The sequence below is a fragment of the Apus apus genome, chromosome 4 (genome assembly GCF_020740795.1).
Source record: "Apus apus isolate bApuApu2 chromosome 4, bApuApu2.pri.cur, whole genome shotgun sequence".
Classification (NCBI taxonomy): domain Eukaryota; kingdom Metazoa; phylum Chordata; class Aves; order Apodiformes; family Apodidae; genus Apus; species Apus apus.
In genome coordinates, this window is record NC_067285.1 from 66,633,904 (window position 1) to 66,661,592 (window position 27,689).

General features: G+C 40.7%; 1 protein-coding gene across 1 annotated transcript; it reads left to right on the top strand.

Moving 5' to 3' along the window:
- Window positions 1–27,685, top strand: HPGDS (hematopoietic prostaglandin D synthase). The gene is made up of 6 exons (XM_051617694.1): window positions 1–92; window positions 12,321–12,462; window positions 21,774–21,866; window positions 23,770–23,879; window positions 26,509–26,607; window positions 27,267–27,685. Exons 2-6 carry the CDS (start codon window positions 12,330–12,332, stop codon window positions 27,429–27,431), a joined length of 600 nt encoding a protein of 199 aa, XP_051473654.1. The 5' UTR covers window positions 1–92; window positions 12,321–12,329; the 3' UTR covers window positions 27,432–27,685.
- Window positions 27,686–27,689: the final 4 nt, after the last annotated feature.

The window sequence follows — 27,689 nt, forward strand, 5'->3', positions numbered from 1 at the left end:
TATTAATAGTATATATCAGCCCTTTCCACCGCGGCCAGCACTCACAGGGACTCCGGTGCACTGCGGGAGGGAGCACGTATCACTACACCAGAGTGAGTTCTGTTTCAGCTTTGCTTACTGCCACAGCCTGGCTCCTCTTTCTCCTTTCTTCTGATCCTATTCTGCCCTCACTAGGGCTACTGTCATACCAGTCGTGTGGAGGTTAGTCTTGTCAAATTCTGCTATACGTAGAGCAAGTACTAAGAGTAATTAATTTTTAGAGGTTTTTTTAGATCTGTTCAATACGAGTCTCTGCCCAGTGCTATGGACATAGTGAGGGATAACCATGGGCTCTACCCAGTGCCTGCAAGTGTAAACCAAGTATACCCTCTTTGCCACTTACAGGCATCTGTAAACTGTCTGCTGGGCTTGAGACATCTGTACGATCACATGCACTGCTACAAAAAGACTTCAGAAATTATGAACTGCCTTTCTAGAGGCAAAAAGACATACCAGCAGCCTGCTGTCAGCAAGCCCCCACTTCTCACCAGTGCTGGATCCTATCAGTACTGAGCTACTTTGATAATCGGGGTATGTGTCAGAGAAACACTTTCCAAAGAAAAGACAATCTCATCAACATAGCAGAAAAAAACCAAACAAACACGGTGTGAGGAAGCTCTTGGAATTGTGCAGGGAGTTTTCAGTAAGAGAAAAAACATTTAGAAACAATATTCTATTAGATGTAAAGGCTGACTTGTATGCATTCACTTAACGTTACCAAGACAAATTGAGTCAGAGGAATCAAATTAATATTAGGCAGTAGCAATCAGTTCCTCCAGGTCATTGTAGTGTACTATTCTGCCCATTTTCCAAGTTCTTGTCTTCTGGTTCACCAATGGATTGACATCCTTTGGTCCTAATTCCCACCTTTGTTCTAAAGAGAAAAACCTCCTGCATCTGCTTCCACTCTCTGAATTTTTCTCTTTAGCAAAACTCACCGGGTTTTTTTTTGCTGTTGTTTTTTGTTTTTTACTTCAAAATGACACTGCATAGCTGTTCAGCTGTTCTGTTTTTTTCCCTCTTTAAATTCTGACTGTCGTCATTTCCCTGCGTGCATAATCCTGCACACATTTCCTCTGTTAAAAGCCATCCTTTATTCACCGCTCATTTCAGATGATCCCAGCAAACAAACCTTATATTTACAGTATTTTTCTGGAACTTCTATACTCCTTAGAACTGTTTATAAACACTTGTACTTTCATACTCAAAAGTTGTAAATTTTGTAAAGAAAAAAAAACCCAACAAAATAGACACAGAGGTCTTTTGTAAACTTACCTTTTTTTATTCTTGCTTTCTTTAATCCAAAATAGAACCCACCTCTCCATAAAAATGCATACTGACTGTGAATTACTCCCTTTTGCAGATGCATGCACATCCAGACACAGTCATACCTATTTGGGTAGAAATAAGACTGAAGCTCTCCAATTTTTAAACTGAAAATAGACATCAAGTAATTCTTAGAGTTCTGGGTTTGTGTACATGCAAGAGCGTTAGTGAGTTTTCTCCAGTGCCACTGACAAACACTCTTCTGCTCTGAGGGTTTGCTGCTATGATTTCTGATTGCTTCAGACAACCTTCTTCTAAGCAATTAGAAAGCAGAAGCAATTGAAGACAGCGCTCATTTTCAAAGTACCTTTGATCAAAATCTTAGCAGCAAGTAATTACAGTTGGAGGAGCCACTGACGTGCTGGTGTTGGCTTAGCAAGTGGCATGCCAGGTCACTAAAAGCTATGCTTATTCCCATCAGCTTAAGACTTATTGCATATGCTGCAAATCTCAAACAGGTGACTTTTTTACCCTTTTGCCAGCTAGTCCAAGAAGGGGGGCGGTGGTGGGTGGGGGATGAATGGGAGGGGGCGGGGGCTGGGGTGGTGGGGAAGAAGAAGAAAAAAGAATCTGCCAAATTCCACACAGACATTTTAAGGTATCACTATTTTGAAGAATGTCTCTTATCCAGAGTCAATCTGCTAAAGCTCCCATAAAATAAACTGCAACAATGAACTGAAAAAAACAGATAAATGCTTAATTTTGCACCTCTTTAGAAGTAACTAAAAGTGTTGCTGGAGCATGAAATAGGATAGGAGAGAAAACAAGGACATCCAGTGATACCAGGCAGACACATCAGTGCTTTGAATTTGGGCAGCAGATGGCAAAAGGGAGAAGGAGAACAAAGACAAATGTACAGAAAGCATAGTTTGAACTGTCTCACAATCTTTCTTTAGTTGATGTTTGATAACAGGAAAGAACCAATGTAGGACACCAGCCTCTGTAACTGCATGCCTTGGATAAATGAGCATTTTTTTGTGTGCCAGGCTAGTCTGAGGTAAAGCAGGAATGTGCACGACTGGGCACTGGCCTGGAGCCAGACTCTGGTGTTTCTGTGAACAAAGGCAAAATTGGCTGCCAACTGCTGCTCAAAAAGTACTTTCTGCTTAAGTCTTGAGACACACAGGTTGGGGATTTACATACCAAGCAGTTTGTGACCATAACTCATGGGGTCTTGAATATTTACCACTTATGGCCAAATCTAGGTGGTCCTTGACCCAGGGCTTCAGACCAGGTGCTGTTCAGGACTATAGGTCACACTTGCCAGCATTGGCCATCTAAAGCAGACTGGCTATATGCAAAGAGCACTTTAGCGAGGTCTTGAGTCTCCTGAGGCTCACTCTGGCTTTGAAAACAATTTCAAATATATCTGAAAATACACGAGATCTGTGCCCCAGCGCACGCGCTGGTGCGTCCTGGGCAGGGCATTACTTGCCAGGCACCCCAGGGCAGAGCAGGAGGACACCAGGAGTTCATGATCAGGATACCTGGTGGGTGGTGCTGAAGAACTCTGCAAAGCAAGTGAAACTTAATAGAAAATTTAAGGGAGGTTCAGGCTGGATATTAGAAAAAAAAATATTCGCAGAAAGAGTGGTAAGGCATTGGAACAGGCTGCCCAGGGAGGTGGTGGAGGCACCATCACTGGAGATGTTCAAAAAAGGGGTAGATGTGGTGTTTCATAAGATGGTTTAGTGATTAGGGGTTGTAGGGTGGATGGTTGGACTTGATGATCTTTAAAATCTTTTCCAACCTTGATGATTCTATAAAACCTTGCCCCATCACACCCATGCTGGCTACATGAAACATATATTGTTCTGAAAAACCTACCTAATTCTTTCTTTACTGACTGTAATTTTTTTATTTTTTTTTTTTTTGGCAAGTTGTACAGAGGATTCACAACATTCAACAGTTCAAGAGCAAATTCAGATTTGCAGGGGGAAGGATTTGGCATTTGGATTCCCCCTTTTATGTACACACACACATACAGGTGGCTGGGATAGGAAAAAAAAGCTCATTTTTTCACATCCAAGAGAAGATGTTAGAGGACAAAGACAGTTCTTAGACAAATTACTGTGCTAGACAAGCTTGAGAGTTCAGGAAATGGACATGAAATCATCCTGACAAAACCAGCAGCTGCCTTCGGAAAGCTGACTAAACCACTTAACACACAGCAACGTCACTGGCAACTGCACTCTTTGCTTTGTAGGGATATTGTGATGGGGTGCTGATTTATCTGGAGACTACAAAGACAGATGCAAGGCATGAGTATTTACGAAAATGCCTGGTGTTGGCAAGAATTAAGATTATTTAGGCTACTGGTCTACCACAAAATGCTTAATAGAGGTCTTAAAACATCTGATGAGGAAATAAGAGACACAAATAATCTTTCCTGAGAAATTATCTGAATCATTACTTAGTTTGCATCTTTCCTGAGATCTCCTCTCTTGCAATCTTATTTCCCAGTATTTAGCAGTCTCAAGCATACAGTTTATTCATTTGAAGTTCATTACAGCCTGGAAGGCTGCACAAAACTATTTTTAAAGTTATTTACCTAAAACTGGAGCCAAGTAGCTGCAAATTGAAAGCCGGAGGATCAGACAGAAAGCAAGGTCATCCCAGATGCTCAAGGCCCTAAACTGAAGAGTTGGACACATGAGGCAGAAGGGGCAGCAGGCTGCCAATGCAGCCCAGCAAAGCCTGCTCTGTCACCCCCTTGCTGCCTCCTTTTACCTACTGGCGCGTAAGTGCTGCCTCAATGCACTGCAGCTAAAATTAATGGGGTGAACCTCAAATACATGAATTCCTATTGTTTCGACTGCAGTCACCCGAGGGACAGCCACAAGAAGAGCAGCATCTAGAACATCAACTTAAGAGAAACCCAGCAGACCCTGGTGTTCTCCCTTCAATAATGGTCTTGAAAGTAACCACCCATTCACTGTCCACTCACATCAGACTTCCATCTTCAAAAAAAAACACCTCTCAGAAGGTTTTTTCTATTCCTTCAGTTTAACTGAGATGCGTCTTTTTTTCCCTGTGTTCTTGAAGGATTTTTTCAGGGCTCTAGTTTCCCACACAAGCAAACCAAGCCTGGCAATTCCTTGGACAGATAATTGCTTTAAGCTCTCTTACAGCCTCTTTTTTTAAACCCACACTTTGACAGATCAGGCTTTCAAAAGCCTCTCTCACACCACAGAGCTTTATTCATCAGGTCACTTAACATACTTGTATCATTAGTATTCCTCAGTAATCCCACTGCAATGCCTTAAAAATTTCTCATGTTAGGAGGCTAGTTTCCACCACAGGTTGCAAACAACCAGCACACTGGAAAGAGAACTGACAAATTATACAAAAAAAAAAAAAAAAGTGCTTTAAGCTGTGCATATCTTTAATCTTGAAAATCATGCTAAAAAGTATCAGGCCACAAACATTACATTTGGGATTTGTTATTTCAAAACTCAACCCTACTGCAAATTACATAAACATTTACTTAAAATGATTTGTGTAGTAAACAGAAAAGTGTGTGCAGCTTTTTTAATCTTCTCTCTCTAAGGTCCAGATTGGTATCTGACATAGAAAAAGAAGGGATCAAATTAAAATGTTTATTTTCTATATTTGGGGCAGAGCAGGAAAAGAGACCATTTCTTTCTAGAAAGCAAGTTTATGTCAGACTGAGAACTGACAGTTATTAGATAGAATTAAAGCTTTTCACTTTATTCTCGGTCAAAACACAGACTGCTGTGGAAATTTCCCATTGGAAGATTTGCAGTCCTCCAGTAGTCGGCCAAAATTCTCCAATCCTTCAACCCCGAAAGGGGGGCAGAAATTTTCTTATTTTCTTTGCTAAAAAAGGATTAATAACAACAATTTTTGGCAGAAAAAAAAAAAAATCAACAAATCATTATTATTTTTTGTTTTCAAGGGCTGAAAATATCTCTTTAAGACTCTAATATTTTTACTCTGTGTTAAAAGCAGAAGTTTATGCTCAAGAAAAGGAAAATGAGCATTTTTCCTATTTGCTGTGCAATAATAGAGGACCATCATTGTTCTTCAATTCTCTGTTTCTTAGTGGGAATCCCAAAGTCATTAACTTCCCCATTCATGGAGTACATCACCTGTCCTTTCAGCATTGCTCAAGCAGCAGAAGGTAACCAAGCATACCTTTCCCTAAAGCTTTCTGACCCTTATGTTAGGCTGGTTAAATAAAAAGGAAGAAATACCAGACATGGACATTTTCTGTCTTTCCTACCTTGCTAAAGCTGCAAAGTGCATTTTTTAAAGTTACAGCTGTGGAAGCTTTTCTTTGTCTGCTTTCTGAAATAACTATTTAAGTCTTGTGTTTCTGGTTCCTTCCTCTGAAAACCAAAATTTAAAAAATGAAGGCAGGAAGATTCGCTTAGGAGAGGGAATTTATTATTATTATTATTATTGATGAGGAGAAATCTGTTGTAATACTCGTCTCTAATCACAGAGATGAGGAATTCTCACACCTGAGAAGGACAATAAGCAAGACAGGCAAAACTGAACTTAATATTCTTGATGCTCCCCACATGAAAGTAGGCAGAATAAGCCTCTTTCCTGGTTAAAAAACTTTCTTCATCCTCCATAAAGTAACACAACTATACCCAACTCCTAAAGATCAGAACCAAAAATCCATGCTTCATACTTGGATAAGTCACTCCTGAGATAACAGCCTAAGGAAAAACTCTCCTTTAATGTGTAAAGACTCCTTTGTCTGCATATACAAGGAAAAAGTCTATAGAACCAGCCAGCTTCTCTCCTTTTCTAAATTGAGTTTCCTAACTGACATTAGCATTAGTGGGCCCTACAACTGGGAGTAAGGGAGAGAAGGAATAGTTTTCAGAGGGATCTGAAATCCCAGTGCTGCCATTAATAGAGAATGTCCAACTGGTTATAAGAACTTCAAGCTGTATATGTAGCATGGTACATCTAGGACATCACAGAAATACATGAGTAAATACATTAATTGGCTGAAATTGCAGTGCTCCCTCCACCCCAGCAGCATATCCAGATCAGGCTGGTAGGTACACATCTATTTCAAGCCTACTCATCTAGGCTTTTTTCAGGCCAACTTTGCAGAAAGACCTTGTGAAGAAGTAGCAATTGCTTTAAAAAAAGCCCTAAGATCAAAAAGAAATAAAAATACCTGCCAGAATTCTCAGCTTCAGATAGATTATTGCTTAGAGAGGGCAAAAACTCTGTTTTATACTCCATAAAGCAAGATGCTTCTTAGCAGGAAGATACCTGAAGACTTACGTGAGTAGAGGATGATTTTTTGTTATACTTGCATCTTATAATATAATGAAAACGGAATGTATAATATCAGCTTCAGCAAGCCAAACACGCCAAACTGATATAATGGCTTAATCTTAAAATACAATAAGCAGAGGCATTCATTGACTGTATAACTCACTAGACCTCAGAGGCACTTCCTTGTCAGGCATGGCAACACCTTCCCTTCTTACTTTCTTCAGCAAGCACTGGCTTTCCTCCTGGAGATCCTGAGGTCCAGCCTGCTCTTGTGGTAGCTCATGACAGGCCCCACGTTCACTGAGGGAGCCCTAAGTTGTATTAGCACAGGGGAATGAAAAGGGGCTCTCCCAAGGACCACATATTGGTCTGACTGCAATTCATGCAAGGCTGATGACACTAGGTAACAGAGACCTTCAGCTTCCCCTTCTTGGCAGGCCAATGGCTGAGGAAGCATTTTGTCAGGCGATAGCTGTGGTCCTTTCCATAAGTGACTCCTAAATTAATTAAGAGCCCTCATGTTAAATATACATACGGTGCCCCACATCATCTCTTCCAAGCAGACAGTTCCAGTCTCAGATTTTTAGAAATACCCAGATGAACCTTAACCCAACCCTATCGGTCTTGCTTGCTGGAAGGAACACTCAGGACTTTTTAAACCCTCTCACAACGATGAAACCTTAAGGCAAGAAACCCTTAATTTCTCACAGTGCAATGTACAATTAAAGGAGACTTTGCACCAGGAGGTCCTTAGTCAGACTGGATGGGTATGAACAAATAGGTCAATTTAGCTGGATTCTCTCCCTCTACCCACAGATCAGGGAAAAGCTCTCTGCTGTCTGTCACCTCAAAATATTAACAGCATTATCAAAGAAAATTAATTAAAGTGCTGCCTTTTGCATTTTCTTGGTTTTTGTTGTTGCTGGGTTTTTTCTTCTTCGGTATTCACATACTGAGTATCTGTGTCCAGGTTTTGGTGTCTATTACTAGCTTGAGAAAAATTTCCTTGTATTACTTTGAGGGCTGGATTTTCCAAAACAGAGATGAAACCCTGTTCATCTAAAAAGTCCAACAGAGTTTTGGTGTTTATTTGCATGGAGCAAAAGTCCAGGCTGGGCATGCAGGACTGCACACTGGCAGGGAGAGGCAGCTGGCTCTGGGTTGCTCTGAGCACACACCCAAAACTCATCTTGAGCAGGTGAAATGAAGGCGAGTACATTTGTGATTTACACTTAAAACCAGAACAGGGACACTTACACTATCACCCAGTAAAAGCAAAAGTCTTGCATATCTTGCAGACATTGGGACTGCTTGTTTCTGTACCCGTCCGATACGTTCATACAGTTTTGTGTCTGCCAAGCCTTTTTCTTTTCTGAACTAGTGCTACCTGAAATTCGGCATTTTAATTCTCAGAGACTGATGCTGATTCCTTCCTTGGCTCTGTTTTTTCACTCTCGTCTGGCTTGAAGTTTTCAAATTGATTGCTCAATCCTTCTTCAGCTGGAATAAAAGTATTCCAAATTCATCAGGTAATACAGTATCTCCATGAAGATGTGAACAATTCAAAATTATTTGAAATCTGGCCTAAGACGTCTGGGATGCTTGTAACTTCAATCTGAATTTTTACTCATGAGTAAAAAGGAGAATGTCACCTTTTACACATATTTGACCTCCTCTCAGATTTTCTGTTTGACTTTGTCACCGAGTGGCTCCAAAAGTCAAATTTAATCATGAGATCCACTAATCTTCTGTTTAAAGGTATGTTTAAGCCAGTTAAGCTGGCTTTAAGAAAGCCCAGAGGAATGATAGAAAATCAGCTAAGCAGGTCAACAACTTCAAAGAATTAAAGCTAATTTAATAGTAAATTTAAACTACTTGAGTTCACTGCTTTCAAAGTTGTATGTGATAAAACTGGGGCTAAGGTTCCTGCAGGTGCTGTCAATGTAGGGCAGGGCAGGTGTACAGGTGGGCCTTGACCACGTATTCTTTGTGAATACAGTGAAACTACATCTTCCAATGTTTTTAAGCCACGAGTAAACCTAAAAAAACAAGAGAAATAATTAAAAATAGTTTTAAAAATTGTGTAGCTCTCCCCTAAACAATAAAAAAAAAAAGCACAAACTCGAGGATGCAAAATAGATTCCCCCACCCCCAGAATTGACATTTTAAATAATTTAATAATTTTGGTCATTTTTTATATGGTTTTAATCTGTTTCTCATGACCCATGCCTTTACAAGCAGACTGGGAAAATGAGGTAAAGGAGGATAAAAGAAAAAAACCCAACAACTTACCTAGTATGTTTGCCAAAAAGCTATTCTGAACACAACCCTTTATTTCCTTTAGAAATGTAGCTGTAATTGTTTAGGAAGCAGTACTCCTGACATTTCACAATGAATACAAATAAAAAAGAAAACCTACAAACATTTACAAAAACATGCTTACAATAAAGCTATAGAGGCCTTTAAAATGTCAAGTATTTTTGGTAAACTCCTTGTGAGGTTGGGTTTTTTTGTTCACGGATGGAGAAAAATTCAGAAGCTTAAATGTACATCAGCACTGCAAATATTTGATTACCCCTGACAGTGTATTCATTAGAAATTTGTTTAGCTTTGCTTTAGACATTTCAAACAATAGTTTCCACTGCTTCCTTGACAGACCAAAATATTCCACAGTCTACCAAAGCAGCCAGAAAGACTTGCTGATCTCCAGCCAAAATTCCCTTTTCTTTACATCATCTCACTACTCCTGATTATACATGTCTTTGTATATAAAGTTCTCCCACAGTAAGAATTAGACTCTTTCAAAATACTTGCCACCAGAAATGTTGCACTTCGAGCATCTCCAGCCTGCTCTCTATATAGCTGTCTACTGCCTTCCTCATGAATGTACCTTCAAATCTTCTCTTCTTGTGCTTTAAAATGCCTTCCAGCTGTCAACACCTTCCCGCTAGCACAGGGCTAAGTGGGCTAGAGGGAGTAGAAATATTGGAGCCATGTGTGAGTGGTGCAGTAAGCCTGGAGCACTGGAACTTCTGTTGATGTTTACAAGAAAAACCCCTCTACCCTCAAAGAAGAGATGCAGACATAGTGGGTTTACATGTTAAATGTTGTATCATTTCCAAACATAGACTGAATCAGTAGCATTTGCTTAACTCTACAAAAACTGGAAAGAACCAAGTAGTTTTTTTCCACTTCTCTTCCCAAATCATAGAATGGCTTGGGTTGGAAGGAACTTTAAAGATCATCTATTTCCAAATCCCCTGCATGGGCAGAGACACCTCCCACTAGACCAGGTTGCTCAGACCCCCATCCAGCCTGCCCTTGAACACTTCCAGAGATGGGGCATCCACAACCTCTCTGGGCAACCTATTCCAGTGTCTCATCACCCTCACACTAAATAATTTCTTCTTAATATCTCATCTAAATCTACCCTCTTTCAGTTTGACACCATTACCCCTTGTCCTATTGCTACATGTTTTTGTAAAAAGCCCCTCCCCAGCTTTCCTGTAGTCCCCCTTCAGCTACTGGAAGGCCACTACAATGTCTCCTCAGAGCCTCCTCTTCTCCAGGCTGAACAGCCCCAACTTTCGCAGCCTGTCTTCACAAGAGAGGTGCTCCAGCCCTCAGATCATCTTTGTGGCCCTCCGCAGGACTCACTTCAACAGCTCCATATCCTTCTCAGAACTTGACACATTACTCCAGGTGGGATCACACAAGAGTAGAGTAGAGAGGGAGAATCACATTCCTTGACCTGTAATCACTAAGTCATATCTCATTTGAACCTCTGATAGCAGATGGTCTTTTAAAAAATGCCACACAAAAGCAAAATCAGGGACAAATGGAGGGGGGGGGGAAGCTGCAATCTCATTGTCTCTTCTTATATTAACTTTGTAGACATATAATCCAAACTCACCCTGCATAAATACATAATAAAGTATAATAATATATAGCATTAATGTATAAGCATAATAAAGCATAGTAAGTAACACATTTGGCCACAAAATTTTAAAACAGAGTAGCAAAGTTTTGCAACTTGCCTAAAACATTCTTGAAAAATTGGAAAGTGTCAAAATTTCTCTCTTTAGAGAAAGAAACCTACCTGTAAACCACAAGCTGCATTTGCCAAGCAGTAGACAAATATATTTTTCTGGTAATTAACACATCAAGAAAGCTAATCACATCCTAATGTGATTCATTTTGCTTTCAGCTTCCCTCTTCTATACATGCTTTCTTGACTTAAAAGATACAATTGTAGAGGTGTCTTTGTTTTTAAGCATTTGTAGATATCTCCACCGGTAACACTTCATCTCTGCTCCTGCTTCTTTGCTGGATCATCAGCTGTGAAAAATCTTCATTTACTAATAATGTCTCCTGACCCTGCAGTACAATGTAGGGGAACAGGGAACTTTCATGACAATTTCAGCAGCCTCCAGTGTGCTCATTTGCTGTGAACTTTGCTACTCTGAGGATGGGAAGTTGTATTTTGACTTTTGAGGAGTACATGGCAAAGGTAGTTTGCTCTTTCCAGCTTGAGTTAAGTTCAAGCTTCCCCAGCCTCTGAACAAAGATCTTCTCCCTCTAAAGTGAAAGCTGCTGATTCATCTGTCCTCAAGCCTGTTTGCAAAGCCAAGGTGACTAAATAGGGTGTTGCCTCTATTGCAAGGTTATGTGGTAGCACAGATTTTAAAAAAGTTCCCTTCCGTGACCTGTGTTGCAGGCTTTATCACTAATACACTGAATCTGATGGATATAAATGAATGGTAAATGACACGTAAAGTCTACTGTAAGGCCAAAATGGGAAAGGGTTTTGCTTTGGGGGAGGAGTTGGGTGTTTGTTTTAGTTTCTTCTAGCCTGTACATTTATATCTCAGCAGAGTTCATAGACCTCTCTTATTAAGGTACTATGTGCACAGAGTTTAAAAGCTCATGTTTGACTTTAAGGGACCTTAACTGTTCATCTTCCCTGCTCCATCCTTGTTGTACAGTCAAACTTACGAGTAATTACTTCTTTTGCCTTTTACACCGAGAAACAAATAGAGCCTTCCCGTTACTGAAGGAAGAAATTAACATGAAAAACACAAAATAATTTCAAGGTTTCTTTTGGCTTCTGTACAAAAAACTGAGAATTTGATGATGATTTTCTCAAAACAACTGTGTAGACTAGTTTCCATAGCAAATTTTTGCTTCTAAAGTAACTCAGGTCATTTCCCTGCACAACTAGGGTAATTGTTAATGAGGAAAATTGCAACACCTTGGCAGTTTTTCCTCATTACTACATGATCTTTAAGATCCTTTCTAACCCAAACCATTCTGTGATTCTGTTACAGTATATAACTATAGATTTGCACTTTGACATTTTAGAAATGGCCTGAGTCTGGAGTCACAAGAAAAGTAAATGAAAGTTGAAACTCTTTAATATATCTGGAAAAAAAATCAAGCCAATCTTCTGGAGATACACTAGGAGGAACTACGGGTTCAATTGTCATTGCCCCTGCCTGAATATTGTTGGTTGCAGAGCAAAAAAGCACAATTAATGCAACAATTGCAAAGTATGAGACATCATGGCTTTGTGTAGTATGGTCTTTGCATTGTACAAGTACATGTTTCAAAACCAAGCATATGGTGTGCTTTTGTAAAAAGAAGTCGAGTTACTCATATTTAAAGTGACATGGTGTCTTCCCTTCCAGGGATTCAACATGCCCCAGTACAAGCTGACATACTTCAATCTGCGAGGACGAGCAGAAATCAGCCGCTACCTGTTTGCCTATTCAGGCAAGAAGTATGAAGACCACAGGATAGAAGCAGCAGACTGGCCCAAAATCAAACCAAGTAAGTAGCATGGAATCTTAGAGTCAAACCTCTATTACTGTAGGGAGCAGTTAAATTTGATATAATTTAACTTGTCCATAATGTTCACAGGGACCTGAATGCTAAATAGTCAAACACCACTGCTCTCCGAGTGGCATCTGAAGACCATCTGTGGTGCTCAAATCTAGAAAACACTGGCTAACAACCTACAGAGAGGAGTTCAAATGAAGGAAGCAGTGGAAATGTGATGTTTTCAGTTAGGGATGGCTGACATGGGAAACCTTGTCTTTTTAGGAGCTTAAGCCGGTTGACTGTGTGGTATATAGCTTTATATCTCATCTCCTACTGCAGTTCTCAGGGAAGCAGCACCAAAGCTAAAGGCAAGATTGAGAATTCAGAGGAATAGAGGAAAGCTCTACATAGGCCTTTTAAATATTTAACGATGCATATATTCACACATACACACACCCACCTCTGTCCTGAAATGAAGTTCAGAGAATATTAGCAATATATAACACCATAAAGAGTTTTGCACACTGATGTTTAAGTAAGATAAATTAAAAAGATGAAGCATAAATAGTGACTTAAATGCTACAGAGGCATTCATGTCCTAGGACAATATGTTCTAAAAGCAGACCAATCAATAGATATCGATGATGTCTCCAGCATCAAAGCCAAATCCTTCCTATGCTTTTCCTCAGTGCTCACATCATGAAATCCCCAGTGAAGCTTTCTATGTCTGGTGGTTGTTCACTGCAGTGTATGCCCAGTGGCAACATCATTACCACCAAAACACAGGGAGGAGAGAGGCACCTCAGTGGCCCCTCATCTAAGCCATGCAGTTCGGAGCTATATCCACTGCCTCAATCCATGTTGGTAAAGCAATTTAACCTTTGGACATCTTTTTTTTCCCTTTCTGTGATGTGAAAAGTTTGTTAGCAGGCTTACCAAGGGTTAATTGAGATTTTTCATTTTCTCTGTATAATGGCCTTTCATAACAGCCTCTACTATGACCAATCCCTAGATGAAATTCCAAAGCAGTTAGGAAGCCTAGTACAATGTGGGAGCTGCTGCTCTCAGATTAGTGAAATCATCTGTGCAAAATTTATGCTGGTCTAGGAGTTCTTTGAACTTCTGGCTGCTGTAGACAGTGTGCTTCAGTCAGTCAGTGACTGGGAACTGGAATGCATTGTGCTATTTGACCAGGAAATTGTACACCAAATCCTAGCTCAAGCAGCAACATAATGATGGGATTTGCCACCAGTGGCATTTACATTGTAGACAATATGCAAATGAAGAGGTTCATGGACTATAACAATAGTAAAGGTATCTTATTTGGATGCATAACATTGTAATGATGCTAAGCAAATTGCCTGGAGGTCAACTAGCTGATGACTACATCCTCCTCATTCGTGAAGCAATCCTTATTCGTGTTATTTCCTGACAAAACAACCTCCCATGGGCAAATCATTCAGCAAAACTCTAAATAAAAGGTAGCAAGAAGGCTCTGCAGTAAACAGCCTTACACACTGCTACAAGGCCAATAGGCACTGCCCCAGTCTGCCCCAAGATACCTAAACTCTGACTTTACAGGTCAGGACTCAACACAGGAACTGTCTGCCTCCTGTCTAGGGATGGGGTCACATAAGGTCTGTGTGTTTTAACACTCCAACAATATTGCAAACAGCAAAGATGCACCATTCGCTGTAAAGAAAACAAATCACCTGCATTCTCTACTATCCTGAATTTTTAAAATGTCTCTCGGCTCCCTCCATAGAGACAGGGATTGAAGAGGGAAAAGCCCCACAGCTCAGGAAAGCAGGGAACTGGCTTCTTGCCAAAAATATTCAGTTATAGGTATGTTCAAAAGTAAATACGAATCCAGGGGATTCGTCCAACCCATTGTGCTTACAAAGGCATAATTAACTTTACTGAGAAATCACCTACACTACAATATGTCATTCATATTCTGTATACAGATCTTCCCCATGAAGCTCAGGATTCCCTGTCCCCTCCCCCCCTTCCATTTTCGCCAGACTGGCTCTACTTCAAAATGAAGACATAAGTAGCAGATTCCAGTAAGTCTCATCATGGTGAAAACCAAACGGTGGTAAGTCTTTAGCAATGATAAGGAGAATTACAGCTGGTTTTGGCGTAATAGCAGTCCATGTAATAACAGTTTGGTATCTTGCTTATTTTGCAATAATAAATAACCCTCAAAAATCATTAAAATTAATCCAGTTAACTGAACTACTACATAATTATATATTGAAGTGAGATTAAGAAATACCAGACAAATTGTCATACACACTTGCATACACCATGCCTGCATTTACCTACTTGCCTATAAAAGATCTGAAACCAGTTTTCACTGCAGAGTCTGCAAGTACAACATGATGTCCCTCTTTTTAAATACTTCAAGTATTATGAAGTAAGACTAAGAAAGAAATACTTAGGGGAAAAAGGACAAGGAGAGCAATTCACGTTTCTCTAGCTGCAAAGGGAACAAATCAAAGACTTCAAATTTGCCTAACAGCACCAAGAGTTGGGTCTCTGTACAGAAGTACAGAAGCTAGGTCTGCTTCATCCATTTTCACAAAATTAAAGTAAGGTTTTTGCAACAAATACCAACCTCCCAGCCAAATCATCATACTGTATAGATCAGAATAGACTGTCATGATTCTGAAGACATTTCTTAGTTCTGTAAAATTGACAAGATAATAAAAAGTGTGATATGCAGAAAGACGATTTTAAAAGCAGACTTGGAGCTGTCCCAAGTTTAAATTTTGACATGACTGAAGAACTGAATGGTTTTTGTGGTTTGTTTTAGCATTTTTCATGTGGGTCCCCCAGCAAGCTCTTCTCCTAATGGTCCTTCAGGCAAATATATAACTCCTTGCTCCTAGAAATACTGTCTCACTTGATTTTGTCTACATTTAAGTGGTGTTCTTTGTTGGTTGTTTTGTTTGTTTGTTTGTTTTTTTATTTGTATGAGAGAGAGACATTATAACATAAAATCCTATATTGCTTGGCTTATATGCTCTGAAAGCACAATTTATGTATCTCAAACATAGTCAATTCAGGATCTATACAGTATCACACTATAGACCCATTTAAGATCTGTATTGCCTCATACTATGCTCCTCAAAAAAAGCATAATTGCACTGACACAAGTCATAATAATGCAAAATGTAATGGTGCACAAAGTCACCATCCCCTTGAGCTATTAGGCTAGCACAAAGTAACAGCTTTTGTTCTGTGCCTCATACAGGGAATTTGAAGCAATGGCGATTACACAGACTGTCACCATAGCAAAGGATTCTTTCATTGCACTGACGACTGTAAACATGTTACAAACTGTTTATGAGGGGTGGAGTGATGCTTGAAAGGTCCTCAGGAAATTGACAGATTAATTATTGCACTTAAAATACTTCCAAGATAATAGATAAACCTTGAGAGGCAGCTGACAGCAGACATGAATTCCTCAAGGAAGCAGCTGTTCTGTTTCCAAAGTGACTTGCTACTACGTAGCTCTAGATAAGATGTGTAAACAGCTCTCTATGGGTAAAAAGCAGGGCTTAGCAATCACTTCCCAAGAGAATATGAGTTGTAATAGCTAGAGCACTAAAGCTGGGCTGAGTTTAGATCTGAGCACCATCCTGGTCCTCCCTTTCTAGAATATATGGATTCTGGATGCCTCGAGCTCCAGGCCAACCACTTCCTAGGGTCCTTGCTCCTCTGCCAGCCCTACAAAACCCACATATTTCTTATACTTCTCACTGGAAGATGCAAAGCATCTCCTATATTTGTTTCTCATGATCCAATTTAAACATGAATGAAAAAAAAAAAAAGCAGTTACAGTTAGCTTTCCAGGCAGAGGAGAACTTATTTTGGCAGAGATACTGTAGTAAGAGGAATGGTTGTGAAATTAGTTTTCCTCCATCTTTGACCAACCAGCTTTTTTACTGTGGCATCAATCTAAGCTGCTCGATTGCAAACCAATTGATTATTCAGGTTTTGAGAAACAATCAAAGGCTTAAACATAGGCTGTTCAGCATAGAAGCCCTGAATAATTTCAGTACAGTCAAGAAGAAGCATGAGGAACAGCAGGTCAGTTCAGGAGAAAACAGGGGAACTTGTTTTTCTGGGAGAAAAGCTGAAGCGGGTAAGGATAACCATGAGGAGGAAAGAACAGATGTGAGAAGAAGAATAAAAAAAGATGTTAAGGTGAGTGGAAAAGGAAGAGCTAAAGGAAGAAAAAAATGAAAAACTGTATCTACGTAGATACCTCACTGGTTGGGGGAGATGTGACAAGCATTGCATAGCACTAAGCTTTGGTTTTCCACACCAGGAGACAACTGGCCTAGCTGCCAGGCTTGGACACAACTCTGCTCATCTCTGTCGTGTGTTTCCGCTCCCTGTCCCCAACACAGGAACAAGGCCCACATGAGCACTATCCACCTGTGTCATGCCCAGGAGGATGAGAAAGAAAGTCATGGTCAAAGGGAAGGCCTGAACACTGGTGAGAACCTCTAGACATGCCAGGATGGGAATAGTTATCACAGCCCTCGGGGGCTTCATGGGATGGAGACAATTTATACAGATGTTCTTGCCTTTAACACACATCAAGCCTCATCTCCCCTGCTTAGTATCTAGGAGAGACTATATAACATCAGTTCTAGTCACAAAAGCCAACCAAAATCAAAGTATTTATAAAAAGGAATTCATCCAAGTCCTAAACACTGCACAGACACTTGAGTGAGTCCTTCCTAAAATGAGTAGAAAGACTGCAGATCAGTCTGATTACTTACACTTGCTGTCAAGACTTTTTTCATGGTGAGTGTAAAGTCTGTGCAGATTTCATTCCAGTATGCAATGCTAAAAACAGTACATCGTGGACCGATGATGTCACTAGCAGGCCGCCAGCAGTCAGGAATGGCTTCTGGCCATTCTCCACACAGTGAATAGCCAAGATAAGAAAAGGAAGAATTTCCTTGATTAAAGTTCAATTTAAAGAAGACCACAGGTTTAGTTATGCAAACAGCAGACTTAAAAAAAAAAATCTGTTCTGTTTTTCAATGAGTTTTCAGTCTAAATCTGGAAATCAACACAAGCATTCATAGTGCCTTCAACTTCAGAGGAGCAATAAAACAAGCAGAAACTAAAAGGGAAAGGTCATATATTTTGTGCATGCTTGAGAAATGATGCTGTTTCTACAATGATGGCAACAGTTTTTTTCTAGTTTTCCTTTTTCAAATGTATTTGCTAATAAGTGAGAGTTGGAAAATTTGCAAGACAACATTGTTTTGAAAAGGTGGGAAGGACATCCATGTGGATACACAAGGGCATAAACTGATGGCTGTGCAAAGCAGCCACCTAACCCTTCAAGGTTCAAGAAAAACTAGCAAAGTTATATGCACATTCTTCCAGTCTGGATTATTTTGGCTTAACTGTTCATTCACAATTGCTCTCTGATGCATGTTGTTTCATGTTCTGTTCCCACTACCTTCAGTCTACCCAAATTAGATCCCTCTCATGTTCTAGCTTCATGTGCTACCCCTTTCACTTGCTCATCTAATGTAGGAGCCTGGCATGAAATAACCTACATCTGGAGTCACACAAACCATGCCTTTCACCAAAACTGTGCAAAATTTAGCAGTCTTGATACAATACTTACACATATGGCACATCTGGACATTCCCATGTTCCTTGAACATGGGGTGCTGATGGGCAGAGCTAGGGCCAAAAGCACCACAGGAGGCTCAGAGCAAGCCACAGGAGGCCACATGCATGAGTCTAAGTGTAACACTGCTTAAATTCATGTACAGAGAGATGATTTTTCTGCTGTAGTTTGGAGCCCCTGAGTAGATGGCCTGGCTGTGGTTTTTGTCACACTTCAGAAAATGAGCTACAGGTAAGGTGTCTAGAGGACACATTGAGGTAATTTGTCAAACTCTGACCTTGCCTCCAGCCAACAAATTGCACCCATACAGTGTGAAGGCTCTTTGCATCCTTCCTTAAAATGAACTGTGTGACACAAATCCACCCTCTTCTTCTCCAAGTGGAAGAGGAAGGTTCCAGTTTTCACAGAGAAGACATTTCTGCCCACATCACTCAAACTTATTGATACAATCTATCTCCTGGTGTTGCTATGAATTTATCAATATGGGAAGTTGTTCTTTTAAGTTATGAGAAGAGCAAAGATACTTCACTGTGGGTTACTAAAAGCTTTGATCTTGCTACATGAATTTTGGCTAATAATAATTCAAAGGTCAAGAGTTATTTTGTTTTTCCCCTAAACTTTCCCAGACTGAAAATGCACCATTATAACTTCTCCTCCAATACGGAGATGTACTGTAATTTTTGCCCCGTCTCTGTTTTTTGCTATTTCCTTCAGCTGTAAAGCAACCTGGATTTCTGCTTACTTTCTGATGTGCAAGAATAGGATGACCTGCAGTCAAGAACTAATGACAGATTTTTACAATCATCTGTGCAGCACAACTGTGCTTTCTTCAAACCTCTCAGAATTGCACTTATTACAGCTTATTAAATCAATAATTCACAAAAGTTGGTGTGTAATCCTATGCATACACTTTACCAGCAAGAAAAAATATATATTATCTTTATACTGAAATCACTTTTTTTCCCCTGTTCTTTACAAGAAAAAACTCAAATGGCATGTTGAACACACAAAAAAGGAAGAATCATCTCCCACTTACCATCTGTAGTAATCTATACCATCTATAGCATTTACCATGCTGTAAATAGTCCATTGTTTAGTAATGATGGCAATAGATATGGTGCCTCTCATCCAAAAAAAAACAAAACCCCAAGCCTCATTATAAATCAAAGCATAATACCTTTCAGACACTTAAGGCTCCTGGGATAATGTGAAATAAAACCTGCTCTCATTTATTAATTTTATACTTGCATTATGAATAACGTGTGTGAATATTTCTATTGCACACAAAACAAAGCTGTATTTGTATTTTTTCAATTGTAAACTCAGATTATTTTTCAGGAGAGAATCATTGGACTTACTGAGAACAGCTCAGCACTGAGGATGAAGCCCTTTGTAGACATTAAGCACATTTTCAAGGAAGAAACAGGAATTCCCTTGAATTTTGTGCACTGCTGGGGGAAAATAGTGAGTCCAGAAACAGATTCCTGAGAAACAGATCATGAGAGATTACTACCACTCTGCCACCCAGCTGCCTTTCACACCTTAATCCGTGTTTGTCAACTGTCATCAAGATGCCTCCCTCCTTCTGCTGTAATCAAGGGTGTCTTAAAAAAAGAATATATCCATACAAACAAAACAGCTTTCATTTTCCTTGTAAGTGACTGACAAAGTGAAACATCAGTCAAAGCTGTGGCTTTTAGACTCACCCCCATATGTAAGCACAGAAGAAGAAGGTCTGTTCTGTTTCTAGATGAAGCAATAGTAGTTTCCCAACCTGAACAACGATCATTCTGTTTTGACAGTTGCTGCTGGTACTGCTAGGCTGGCTTAGTCATGTTGAAAGAGCCAAAACTGGATCAGACCAGGGGCGCTACTACTGGGCCCTCCAAAAAAGGCCAGCTAACTCCTTCAGGGGTGGTGGCTATTGCTCCTGAGCTGCCTGCACTTTTGCTGTTACCTGTTGTCTGGCATTGCTGTACAGTCCAGTGTGGTCTGGAGCCATCTGAAGGTGGCTGTAGGCTGACCCCTCTGGCACGTCCAGCAGTCTCACATGCTCTCATCCCCTCTTACCACACTTGCTTGAAAGATGCATCAGTGTCCTGTGTAAATAAATGTCACTGCACAGCTCTGTGGCTTTTGAAGCAATGGTGCTCAGAGTACTCTTGCACCATTAATCCATCATGCAGGGCCACAGCTCTTCTCATTCACACAACCAGAGAGCTTTTCAGTTTAGCATTCAGGGATGTGCCTTCTCTTCACTGGATTCTCAATGAAGCAACATGTGGACTTGCCAGGGCCCTGCTGCTCTCTGGAAAATAAACATGAGTTCTTCTGCAGAAAAAGTCTACTACTGTTTCAATAACAACTAGCAGTGCATGCTTTTCCCCTGGTGTACAGCAGTTAATGCTCTTTGAGCTCTCTTGCTTCTGCTACTCATCAGCATCAAAATTTATACTGGCCTCACAGAATGCTAAACTTAGCAGTTGCCAAATTCAAATGCAGATACAGATTTGACATCTAAGATCCTGTACCTAATGTGATTCTCATACTGCATGCTAAACCACAGAGCCACATCATTGATGAAGTTTCCTTGATAAAGAGGTCATGAATTCATGAGGTTTCATTATTTTTATATTTTCATTAAGAACTAAAAAACCCCTTATAGAAGTGGTATTCCAGGAGTCCCATGAAGACAGTTCTTCTGGGTTTGAAAACACCTTGCATATTTCCAATAGCCAACATTACCACTTTTCCACTACTGCCTTTGTACACTGCAAGACAGTCTTAAGATAGGCTTAAATCTTATTGACTTAAGGTGTAGTCTAGATGAAAATCAGGGACAAAGCATTTGGCTATGATCAGCACTTGCAGTCATATACTTGGAATTCATGAAACAGCATCCTATGAAACACAGATATTTAAAGTTCCTCTGGTGAACAGCACTGGGTTCCCATATGCACATTCTCACCACCTTAAACATGACAGTTTTTACCAGCTTAAGCTTCGCTCCAAGGTACCAGCCCCATTTGATATACCAGCAGCTTCTCAAAAATGTGACAAAATAGCAACCCAGGTTTTCACACATATTATGCTACTAAATTAATGACTGAAAAATAACACAGATTTCTTAACTCAAACTCTCTTACAGATATCCATGCTTCCTGCTTAGTTTGTCTTCCTCTATATTTAAAGTCTGGAGGGTTCTTCTCCATGATTAAGAGCTCTTTTTAATGCAAGCCAAGACAAGCAAATTTTAATATCTTCTTAGCATTTGTGGTTCAGTGTGAAAGCTCTATTTGTCTCTTGGTGAGACAAAGCTTCCCTGCATAAAGAACTCGGAATATGTAGGAGCCCCTTCTGCCTTTACAGCACAAGGCTTGGAAATAGGAAATGCAATACCTTGTTTCTGTGCTATAGGTGCCTTATTGCAGTGTTGTGTGGTTATGTCCTTAGCCTTACTTTCTTTTTTGGTGTTGTGGTGGTCGTGTTTTTTTTAGTCCATGCATTTCCCTACAGAAATACTGTGAAACTGCTAAGTGCTATAACAATGCATACCCTCCAAGTGATAAAAGGACAGCTATTACAGACCCCCACTATTAAGGGCTATAATTCATATTTCTCTTTGTTTTGTTCTTCTTTTCCCTCCAAGCTATCCCATTTGGTAAAGTCCCCATTCTGGAAGTAGATGGAGTTATCATTCACCAGAGCCTGGCAATAGCAAGATACCTAGCCAGAGAATCAGGTAACATGTTTAACTATTATCTTGCCTTGTTCTGCACCCACCTTTAATGCTGAGGAAAAACACATCCTGCACAGCAAAACCAAACCAACAGCTTGACAAGCCCAACCAAGCAGAAATCAACACAAGTGTGGCAATACTGGTCCTAGGCCCTTTCCCTGGCACAAACAGCTAACAGCCTCTGGTGGCATCTGTAGTTTGTCTGCCATAGCCAAGTGCTAAGCAGAGAAACGCAGTGTATCATATAGGCTGCTATTAGAGATGCTGCTCATAGAGCAAAGGTTCAGAAAGAACCAAGAAGTGTTGTGTTGTGGCACATCCATATTCAGTGGCCTTCCTTACCGTAATCCCATGCCAGTTTTGCTTGCTGGGTTGGGACTGCTGTGCCAATCCTTATGAGATGTCAGGCTACAGCCCCTGTGGTTCCAAGATCAGAAGAAGAAACACCAAGGCAAATCTGCTAGGATGCTGTGACAAGGCCTAGAGTCACCCTAGAATGTGAAAGTATGTACGCTTAAAGGAAAACTCAGAAATAATCTCCCCTTACATCTCAATGAGTTTCCCCTCTCCATACCTGGGGTTTGGGCTGACTTCTCCATCCAATAAACTTTACATTCACCTGTTGCTGGACAACAGAAAGCACGTACCTAAGGTACAATTTTTGTTGATTCTGAGTCAAACTATGACACCCAAAGACTCTCAGAGTATTTTCCCCTGGAGCTAAACTTTGAGCTGCCAGACTAACCAGAGAGAGGACCAGGAGGAGAAGGAGGTTTTGGAAGCATTAGAGATTATCACAGTCAGCAGGCAGAGCACTCTGAATCAGATTTAGGCAACAATTCTGAGCTGGTAGAGAGATTAGATCAGATGGGGACATCACTTCCATCTTTAAATACTTACATGCTATGGAAGTACTCAACCAGTTAGATAAAGCAATATAAGAGTTAGTAATGCAAGTAATCAAATAGAGTAGTCAGGGCTTGCTTTAGGTCAGCAAGATGTCATTCAAAACCATCTGCAAAATTCAGGTCAAAGGCAGATGTGTTCGTGGTGTGCTGAACATCAGCAAATTGAAAAGGGGGGCTGGGAAGCAAATCCTATCTTACTTTTTTTACACTCTGAGCATAGGGATATAACCTGTCTTTCAAAATATCTCACATTTTCCAACTGAGGAAACAGAAGTGCAGAGCCTTATTCTTCAAGGCACTAGCACAACATATTTTCAAGCCTGTCTGCAATATTGCATTCCTGCCAATTTCCTCCATCCTTGACATCATCTACTACTTGCAAGAGGAGAGAACAATGAGCAGCCAGCTGGTAGTCCTCCCTCCCCATCTCCTGTCTGGAGGCTGATCTGGGGCCATGTTCCTTTGACAGACTGAAGTTCTGACATAGACATTCCCCTGACACCTTTTCCACTGGCTTGTGACAGCCACACAGGCTGGGGTGCATGTAATCCTAGTGCACTCAGACCATGCTGTTTTCCTTTTGGTGTTAATCACGGTGTCAGCTACAGCAGGGAAAAAAGCTGGCATGGAAGGGGGGAAAATTAATTTCAAATTCATACTGAAAACTTGTAACTTCGGCTGTTAAACCTGCATACGTGTCACCAAGATTTTAAAATTAAGAAATGGCAATTTTAGGTGCTTGTCACTAATAACTATTCACTGAAGGCTCAGAGAACTTCATGCCCAAGAGGAGAGGCACATCCCTTGCCTTCAAAAGCATAGTTTCAGTTTGCATCTGGATACAAAGAGTCAAATGCAAGTTGTTAGCATCAAAAAAGCTCTGGAGAACGTGTATGTTTATGGAAATATTCACAAAGAACAGAGCGTACCTTTGAGGCCATCAAAAATTTCTGCTAATATTGTCTCTTAACCACCCTTCATATGCTTTCTTCCCACAGGTCTGGCAGGTCAGACGCCTGTGGAACAGGCACTAGCTGATGCCATTGTGGACACCATAGATGATTTCATGACGCTGTTTCCCTGGGCAGAGAAAAACCAGGATGTTAGAGTAAGACAATCGCTAATTTAAACAAAGATAGCATATAAGCTGTTACTCTGTACTTGAGCACCTCCTCTGGAGAAACTGCTGCGTGCCAATTCCTGAGTTCATCACCTCAGCAAAGCCAAGGTGTTGTAGCTTGGTGCTTCTTCCTCCAAGCTAATCCAGCCAAGGCTTTCTGCTCCCTCATATTTCCTGCCCCACCAGATGTTTTTCACCCTCAGTGGAAGCAATGATGAGGCTATCATGAGCCGCCCCTCACTGGTTCACCCTGAATCAAGAATGCCCTATGTGTATAAATCAAACTGCTCTTCAAGGGGGTAAGACAGGATATTGCTATCCCAGCTAGCACTGAGCAGTGCCTGTATCTTGTTGCAAACAGATAAGAGCAAATCTTTCTCCTTTTGCTAACTGAACAGGATGAACAGCTTCAACCCATCCTCCTTTTGCCCTTCCACATCTTGATTTCTACTTGGCTTTCAATAACTATCAATCTTCAGTAACATCAGCTGCCAGGGACAAATGCTCTCCAGTCACCAGGGTGGTGTAAGACAGCAGGTGCTGCTGCAGAGGGAAGGTAGCACATCCCTCACTGTCACTGCAGTCATGCTTTCCAGACCCCAACAACCCCACTTCGGTGCTCTCTGGTGCCTCTGCAAATACTGATGCCAGGCTAATGTGCTGCCCTGGCTACTTTAACACACAGTCATGGGCAAGTTCTAGAGCTTTTTTTTTTTTTTTTTTTTTTTTGCCTCTGGCCAGCCCCTTTCACCAGAGCCCCAGATGCAAGCATGCAGGTCTGCTGGGGAAGATGGTGATGGGTGAGTTAACTCTGTCATTACAAGGGCTCCACATGGCTCTGACTCAAATAGATGACCTGACACTTTTCAGGAAAGTGTATCAACAGGTTTCCCCATTAAGTACCAGTGCAGCCACCTTCCATTTACTCAAGGGTAACATTTCAGATTGGGTATTTTATTACCCAAACAACGGAGTAGAAAAGATTGACCAAAACAAATAATAAATAATTAAACCATACAAAAGTGCTCTGAAATCTTGCAGGGGAAGATCTGAAAGTGCATTTGGAGGTCTTAAGTATTGAAAACGTGAATTACTTAATCTCCTTGTGATTTCCTGAAGTTTCCTCAGCTGAGGAGGGAGGGCTGACTCGTGATTTCGAATCCTGCGGGGACAGCCGCCTGCCGCCGCGCGTCACCCCGGCAGCGCGCTGCTGTCACGGCGCCGCTCCGCCTCCCCTGGGCCGTTCCTGCCTGTGTCCCAGCTCGTACTCAAGCACTTCTCCAAAATAAGGACTCAGATCATGTCACCAGTGATTAATTTAAAAGGGAGGAGAGTCCAACGGCAACCCTTGTATGCCTGTAGGCACGTATGCAGGCAAGGGAGTGTTTTGGCGCCAAGGAAGACGGGAGAAACTTGCTTTCTGGGAATCTCTTCACATTCCTCTCACTACTAGCTGTGCTCCTTCTCTCCTCCCGGGTCCACTGCCACCACCTTGTGGTAGGAACTGGCGTCTCGTGGTCTCACAATGCCAGATGTAACTTACACACAGTACTAAGTCAGAAAGTTTCCCCAGGCCTGAGAAGCGATTAGAAGATCACACATCCCTCAGAGCAAGATGAAAGGATATGTAGGCGATCTAGCCAGTATCAAGGTGAAAACTAAGCAAGGTGAACGGAGCAGAAGTGGGAGCTGCCCATGGGAGCTCCCTCCATGCCAGGCACAGACTCTCCCTCCACCTCACACCCCTCCTCTCCAAAAAAATAGCTGGCATTACATTGCTGGAGAGCCCCAGGGTTGAGACAAGTAGGCCGTGCCGCTCCAGAAAGTGGATCCTGGTTCGTGGGTTGACTTAATACTTCTGTAGCTGGGAGAGGTCATTACCCTCATGAGCACACAATAGTTTGGGTTTTGTTTTGTTTTGTTTTGCAGAGGGACAGTGGACCTTACCTAAAAATGGATAGGGTATAAATACGAAATTTCTGGACTGCAAACTTTTGGCTGTTACTTTCAGCCACAAAATGCAGTTCCTAAGCTCTTAACAGACAGCAGAAAATTTTGTTGAATGTATCTACACAAATACTGGACACTGGAAATATATTTTATAGATTAATTCACCCTAAATCTATGGCTGGGCTTCAGTCTTGCAGCAGCTGGGTGGCTGTTAGCACAGATAAACAAGCAGCATTTCTCCACATGTTGTCCTCAGCATCTAGGAGCTCTTGGGTGTTCATTAAGGGAGTAATTGGCTCAAGTCGTGGCTCACTGAGCCACAAATGCCATGTTTTGGGCATCTAACCCACTTCATGGTTAAGTACCTCAGCTTTCCTCAATTCTATAGTGCCCCTACGCATGTATCCAAATGGGAGTTACCCCTGCATTTTTTCTTAATTTAAATAATTGCTGTTTGCTGTATTAATCCTAACTTAGATGTTAACAGATTACTTCTTACAAACAGAACTGAGAGTACACCAAAATTTGAGTCAGACGAAATTAGTTCACTGTCACCTTTTTCAGATTTCAGGTTTCTTTTTCACAAGTAAGAAACCCCCAGAATTTCCATTTTGCTGACTGCTATACTCATGCATTGGTGTGCATTTTTGTTTCATTCTTCCCCTAGAAAAAAGCATTTGATGATATCCTCACCAACAAAGCACCAGAGTTACTGAAAGATTTGGATACTTTCTTAGGGGATAAAAACTGGTTGGTAGGGAAGTCTGTAAGTATAATTTTTGTTTCTCCCATTCCAGTAAGCCTGCCAGAAAAACAGAAGTCAAATATTGTTGAATTTCTGGATTTCATGCCGACCTGTGAAACAACTCTCCCTACTCTTAATTCTTTGTTCTTACTAACATGCAATTGTTCACTCAATTGCCAAGTGAAAAATTTTGTTCATACTATTAGAAAAGTGAGGCAAACTGCATTTTCTAAACCAGTTTAGTAGTGTGTTGATACAAAACATTACAAATACCTTTGCACTAGTCAGTACTTACAGGAGTTGCTCTGAACTCTCCTTAAAATCACTGATCCATTTATAGATCATATAAAAAAAAATCGATGAAAATGTAATTTTGTATGTGAAACTGTCTGGAACCTAATTAAAACACTTTTCTGCAGCACAGTTTCAGCAGGAATGATTAATATAATGCAAGTAAAACTTGTAGCAAGGGCTTTACTACACCAATTTTTACTTAATTTACTTAGGATGCCTTGCATTGCAACCTAATTACTAGCTCTGTAATCGTAGGATTAAAAAAAAATAATTACACAAAACACATCAACTGATGTTTCATTTCTCCAGTATACTGCAAATATTAGTAGTCCCAGCATTTGAGATTATCAACTAAAATTTACTCCTTTCCCTTCTATTACTACCAGGTAACATGGGCTGATTTCTACTGGGATGTGTGCAGTACGACACTTCTGGCCTGCAAACCTGACCTGGCAGACAACTACCCCAGGCTTTTGGCTCTCAGAGACAGAGTGCAAGCACTTCCAGCTATTGCAGCCTGGATCCAGAAAAGACCGAAGACTATAATGTAGATCAGCTGTTCAGACTGGAAAAAAACAAAGCATGTTTAGTTTTCAACATGACAAACACCCTAAGTTATTAATTGTGGAATCACTTACATTAATTTCAGATGGGTATGCTATATACCACATAAAAAAATCTACCACTTGTATCCATTCATAAGAGAGAATTAAAAAAGCTCATTTAGTAGAGCAGAGCCTGAGGGAGGGGTGTGGTTTTCAACTACATCGTCCCCTACTACTAATAAAGTGCTTAATCAACCCAATTTT